The following is a 6,517-nucleotide window of genomic DNA, read 5'->3' on the forward strand; positions in this document are numbered from 1 at the left end:
GAGAAGTGCACATGCCCCGGTGAATAAGGGGCCTTGTTTAAAGATGTAGGTGTATAGCCATGGTTGATAAGGTGAATGTTGCCAGATGTCCCTCTCCTGACCCTCACTATCGAGAGCATAGCTGCACACGTATCAAGCACAGTTTCTGGAACAAAAGAAGTAAAGTGTCCAGGCCCTGCTTTGAATGCTAATTGGGTGTGTTGACTGACAGAGAGCAGACTTTGGCCGCAGGCCAGGCTGAGTTCAGACCTGCCTCTGCCACCTCCCAGCGGGGGACCTCCTTGAGCTTCAGCATATGCCTCGGTGAAATGTGCTGATAAATGAGTAGAGCCTGACCCAGACCTGAGCGATTGCTGTGTCACCTGCTGGGTTATAGACGTGACCCACCAGGCAGGGACTTAGGAATAGTCTTCCAAGCCCCTCGTCTTCCAAGCCCCTCGTTTTGTACTTGTAAAAAGAGGGGAGCAAAGAGGCTTAATGACCGGACTCATATGAGTGCTGTGTGGTAGGTAGCAAACACCCTAACCTCTCTGAACCTCGTTTTTCACTTACAAAAAGGAATAAATATAATAGCCATGTTTACTGGGTGTTCACATGTGCCAGGCCCTGGTCTAAGAAGCTGTTATTAACTCATTTAATTTTCACAGCAGCCCCCTGGGGTACTTTTCCCCAGTTCAGAGAAGGAAGTGGGGTCCAGAGAGATTAGGTAACTTCTCCCAGCCCCTGGGTACCCGGCAGAGCTGGGGTCTGAACAGCCTGCTCCTGAGCATGGGCCTCTACCGCCTGCCGGGGGCGCTGTGGGAAGTGGGGACACGCAGTCAGTAGGTGGTGCTGCTAACTTCCCCTGAGAAGGTTTTCAGCTGTCCCTTTTCCATCCCTCCAGACGGGCTACATGTTCGGTAAGGGGATCTATTTCGCCGACATGGTCTCTAAGAGTGCCAACTACTGCCACACATCCCAGGGAGACCCAATAGGCTTAATCCTGTTGGGAGAAGTTGCCCTTGGAAACATGTGAGTAACCCTGGCTTTGGGGCTGGTGGCACTTGATGGGGGTGGACGGGGTGAGCTGTAGGAAGGAGAGCTTCCCTTGGCTGGGGGTTGATCCTGAAAATTCCCCACCATGATTAAGAGGACCCACCAGTTAGGCAGTGGGTATCAGACGCCAGTGCATGTTAAGCAAACAAGATACAGGAACGCCTCACAAGCCCAAGGACAGGAATGCAGCCAGGCCTCAGGAACTGGCAGTGTCCATTCTTTCTTTCTGTGGACTGCGAAACAGAGAGGTCGACTTGCACAAAGGATGGCCACCTCACGGCCCCTGTCCCCCTGCTGATGTGTACATTTTCTGTCTGAGACCAACTCAGATTGAACTGGCATCTCAATCCCAGTTCCAGATTCCCTGCAGAGAAAGTCTGATTGGCCCAGCTTGGATTGATTGTCCACCTTGGTCCTATCAACCATAACCCAAAGAGAGCGGGGTTATGGAACAGACCAGGAGGGGTCCCAGGTTCATGAGCTGGACAGAAACCTCCAGAACGGCCAGCCACACCACAGCTCTAAACAGGCCCTTTCCTGAAAGCGGCCCCGTGGCCGTGATCATGGGCATAAACCATTCAAAAGGGGCTGCGCCGTCAGTTTCTAGAACCAGAGAAGGAGGGAGTTCCTAGCAGGGAAGGCGGACTGGGTTCTCTGAGTGTTTATCTCAGCAGCTGCCGTGGCCTAGCTCGGCTAGTCATACTGTTGGTCTGAGAGCCCAGTGACCTTGGGGGCTCTTCTGAACCTGTCTTCTCTCAAATAGGTATGAACTGAAGCACGCTTCGCATATCAGCAAGTTACCCAAGGGCAAGCACAGTGTCAAAGGTAATGTGTTCCAGAAGCTTGCTGCTGCAGCCCCAGGCACCCTGGATGGCGCAGGGAGGGGGCTTTCTTTCCCCCAAAGCCACAGTTCCTGTGGCTAGCTATTACAGGTTCATTAAAAAAAAAAAAAAAAAAAAAAGACTGTGGCCACTAGTATCGCAAATGCCATGGAAGGGTCCTGTTTGGAGCTCCAGTAACCAGGGGCACTGGCTCTGGGTTTTAACCTGACTGTTAGCTTCAGCACTGAGGGACCTCTGGTGGCATAGTGGTACCTGGAGCTTCTTGAATTGATGCAGCTCGTAGCCTGTGATGATTAGGACCTCCTACTGCCTAGTTGAAGCGAGGGCTTTGGAATTCTGCTCAACAGAAAGAGGGGCAGGGGCACTACTATGCTTATGAAAATCAGTTAAGGCTGATACCCTGGAACTTGATAACGTACCTACAGCTTTATGTCTGGAAGAAGGATGATGCAGTATGGGATGGGATTTGTGTGTCTTTTACATGAACACATAGATCTCATCTCACTGGAGCATTTTCAACATCTGTTGCCACAAATCATATCACTTCTGCCTTCTGTTTTGCAGGTTTAGGCAAAACTACCCCTGACCCTTCAGCTAGTATTACTATGGACGGTGTAGAGGTTCCTCTTGGGTCCGGGATTTCATCTGGTGTTAACGACACCTGTCTACTGTATAACGAGTATCCTTTTGCGAGTGTGCTGTGTGAGCCCAAAGGAATGTTCTGGGGCTGTGGAGTCACTGATAACGCAGCCAGTTAACCTGGGGTGGGCTGGCTAGAGACTATCCTGTGGTGTGTCTCATGGTGAAGACTTCCTCTCAGTGGTCTCCCTGGTCGGGGTGAGAGACCTGACCCCCCCCTCCGCCGCCGCCACCCCGTGAGGGTTTGCGGGGTGTGGCCAGTAGGCCGGCTTAGGGGCAGCAAGCGCACTCTCCGCGTGGAACCGTTTGTACCTTGACATGCTTCCCCTCCAGGTACATTGTCTATGATATTGCTCAGGTCAGTCTGAAGTATCTGCTGAAGCTGAAGTTCAACTTTAAGACATCCCTGTGGTGAGCTGTGAGGCGTGGCAGCCCAGAGACTGCGGTGTGAACTCGCCTGACATGCTTTGCACCGACTGACCAGGCAGAAACTTCAGCTGAGTTGCCGAGGGATAGTACCTTCACTAAACCTCCTTAGAAGGGATTTTATACGACACTAGGTCACATGTTAAATGATTCTCCCAACTTTTCAAATCCCTTGTTTGTGTTGCTGGGGGGGGCGGGGCGCGGGGCGGGGGGTTGCTTTGGGTTTTTCTCCTGCCAGCCATAACCCTGGTAGGTACACCTAACAATAGAGGAAAAGTTGGGGAGGGTTTTTCTGTGTGTCTAGACTAGTCCAATGAAAGAACCTTGCAAGCCACGTTAGAACGTCTGCCTTACTGGTTTCCCCAGGGAAGGAAAAAATAATCTTCCACCCTTATTTCTAAGTGTTCATCTTTAGTTTTGGAAAAATGTTAAGCATTTATTTTGAGGTTAAAATAAAAACTAATTTCATACTATTTAAATTTCCTTTTTTATTTTGCATTTGTTGTCATCCTTTTAGCTTTTTGTTGGTGGTGTTTGGTGAGGAGTGTGAGGAGACCAAAGGGAGGAACATGAACAATTTCTCATACTTAGAAACGAAAAGTGCTTTCCTTTTCTAGAGACGCTGGAACGTGGCAGCTCTCAGAATATGTAGTGTAGTAATTTTAAGTTGCATTTGAAATTCTCAACTTCCCTCTCAACAATTTTGTCTTCTAACTTAAAACTATATCACCAAAATACCAAAGGGCTAATAGTAATTCTGAATTAAAATTGAAATGGCTTCTGTACTTGTGTATTGTGTGTCTGGTCTCATTCTGAGTGCAGATCTTTTCATCTTCACAGTGCAAGGTCCACAAAGACTGTAGGGGGATTGTTTGTACCCGTATCTATGAAACCACAGAATGTGCCAGGCAACAAATGGCAGTGCCCAGTAGGAATGCCCTGTCTGAGTGACAGAAGACCAAGCATAGGAGGGCATTCTTCTTTTTCTTCAGTTTATCAGATACTTAGTGGTGATAAAACACATGTCAGCATGTTGTTCTATTCTGTGGGGTACTATTTTACATATACTATATTGCCTCATACTACTACTGTATATTTGAGTGTGGTGCTTATTAAATATTTACATTTAAGTTCCCTGAAAGCCAGGATGGTATCTTATGACACTTTTGACCTTTTACAGAGGAGAACAGGAAGTGTGGGCCAGAAGGTAGAGTCACAGGCAAGAGAAGGCAGCAGAATGAGCTGTTGTCTCAAACCCAAAGTTGCACCGGAATCTTTGGTCAGAGAAACAAAAGACAGACATCATTCTAGACAGGAAAGAAGAAAAACACATTTTCTCTGAGCTGAGCTACATCTTAGTGATTATAATGGCAGGTGCAGTTTATGAACTGTGGCTGTGTCCCGTCACAGGCATGTTTGTGACTTTCTGCAGTCAGCAAACTTTGAGGGCCACACAAACCCAAGTTAGGGTGTCTGATTTCAGATACGGACAAATCAACTTGATAACAGTCTCTGTTTTTTCAGTGTCCTTAAATTTTGATGGAAATCCTTAGCACCATTGACCTGAGGGCCCCTCTCCCGATCAGCCAGCCATTCAGTAATTCTCTCAGGCTCCGTAGATCCTGAATATTCTGTATTCTTCGCCTTTTTTATCAGCACAGAGAAAGGCAATTACCCCCACCTGATTAGACAGTATTTTTAGGTTGGAGTGATTGCTTAATAGGTTCTCTGTAATCAAAACTGATTTCTTTCTTAAAGAGAGATTCACATCTCTGATGCCGTATTTTTCTTGTAAAAGAGGGAACCTGCCATGTTATGATTCAGTATTCATATTTTGGTTTTCTTTCTTCACTTTATAAAAATTCCGGGTAGCAGCGAAAATGTGCGCAGTTAGTTTAAAATTTAAATCATACAGAAGCACAGGGTGCCCGGTGAGACAAGGTACTGCCCTTGGCCTCTCCTGGGAGCTGCCAGCCCTCCTGCCTTGGCTTGGAAATGCCCTTGCACGACAGCCGCGTCTGCCCAAGGCAGCACGTGGCTCACGTTTCAGTCCACACCGTTCCACACCGTGTAGTGCACGCCCGAGGTTTAAACTTTCTGAGCAGAAGCACCCCCCCACTGATCCGATGTGTTAGCCAGTGGGTTTGGCATTGGCTCTTCTCTCTTGCCGCTCTCTCTTGGAGACTGAGAACAGTTCCTCCGACAGCCCGGAGGACTCCTGTGAAGCTGCTGTAGTGGCATGACTGGAACTTCGCTCTGGGGTGAACCCCAAAGCACTGTGCTTTTAGGGAGTCCCCTGAGTGAAGCCCGTGGCGTGTGCAGAGCGTGTGCTCCGTGTGTTCAGTGTTCACGCTGAAAGCCCTTAGACCTCGTGTAAGGTGCTCCAGGCACCTCGTGTCTTCTCTCCACGGAGATCTGAATATCAGGAGCGGTTATCTCCAACCTGTTGGGCTCCTTGTCACCCGGCTACTTTAAGGATTTCACATTTCCAAAGGGGCCTCACTTCCCTTCCCCTTCAATTCTGTGTTTCAACTCCCCAAAGATCGGGAGTTGTTTTTTTTAAGGAATAGTGTTTCTACCACTTCAGACAAGGCCTTTTATATTGTGACTTACTGGGGGTTAATAGCCAGTTTTGAACCTCTGCCTGGAAGATGGGACAGCAGCCTCAGTTTGCCCGTTTCTCTGGCTTAAGAGAGCAGAGCCAAGCCAGGATCTAGGTTATAAGCAGGTAGATTTGGGGAGACTCGTTTTGAAAAGTAAAAAGAAAACAGGGCCTGCAAACGTTTTCCTCAGGTACGAGGTTGCCGACTGGTGGGCGGTGCTGGCGATGGGGACACCTGGACTTTAGCCCCGCTCCACCACCATGCTGTGTGCACAGCCTTGCTTCTGGGCGAGGGGCTCATCCCAGCACAGGTGGTGCGTGCAGCAGTGGCCTCGTGCCCGTGAGTCCCCGTGTTTTGCCACAGTCGCCGTCCCTCGGAAGCGGCCTGACTGAAGGCGGAATGGCTTCTGATGTTTCGGCTGTGAGGCAGCACCCTGAGGGGATGGGGCTCGAGCTTCTAGGCCCCGGAATATGCTTTTTTTCTTCTTTATAATTTTTATTGGGGTAGAGTTGACTTACAACACTGTATTAGTTTTCACGTGTACAGTGCAGTGAATCTGTTATACATATATCCACTCTTTTTAGATTCTTTTCCCATACAGGCCATTACAGAATATTGAGTAGAGTTCCCTGTGCTATACAGTAGGTCCTTCGTTATCTATTTTCTATATAGTCATGTGTATGTGTCAATCCCAATCCCAGTATATGCTTAAAATCAGAGACCAGACTATGGTCTGGGAAGCAAGGGGTGGCGTGGGAGTAGCTCCTGGCTCTTGGCACATGTGACTTCCCCTGGAGCTCTGCTGGTTTGGAAGTCCAAGGTCCTGAGGGAGACATGCTTCCCTGGGGGCCACAACAGTGGTTCCAATGAATTGGAAGATAAGGCCACCACCTGGCTGTTTGGGGCTCCTGAAAGGCCACCATCCCCACAAGCAGGGAAAGGGGTTCCTCTACTGGCTGGAGTGACTGATTA

General features: G+C 48.8%; 1 protein-coding gene across 1 annotated transcript in view; it reads left to right on the plus strand.

The window, feature by feature from the left end:
- Positions 1–3,421, plus strand: part of PARP1 (poly(ADP-ribose) polymerase 1) — a 42,505-nt gene extending 39,084 nt beyond the window's left edge. The window contains exons 20-23 of the mRNA XM_036867163.1: positions 884–1,011; positions 1,799–1,860; positions 2,442–2,556; positions 2,850–3,421. Of these exons, the coding sequence (XP_036723058.1) occupies positions 884–1,011; positions 1,799–1,860; positions 2,442–2,556; positions 2,850–2,931 (387 nt within the window). The 3' untranslated portion in view covers positions 2,932–3,421. The remainder of the gene's footprint in view (positions 1–883; positions 1,012–1,798; positions 1,861–2,441; positions 2,557–2,849) is intronic.
- Positions 3,422–6,517: the final 3,096 nt, after the last annotated feature.

This window comes from Balaenoptera musculus, chromosome 1, assembly GCF_009873245.2.
Source record: "Balaenoptera musculus isolate JJ_BM4_2016_0621 chromosome 1, mBalMus1.pri.v3, whole genome shotgun sequence".
NCBI lineage: Eukaryota > Metazoa > Chordata > Mammalia > Artiodactyla > Balaenopteridae > Balaenoptera > Balaenoptera musculus.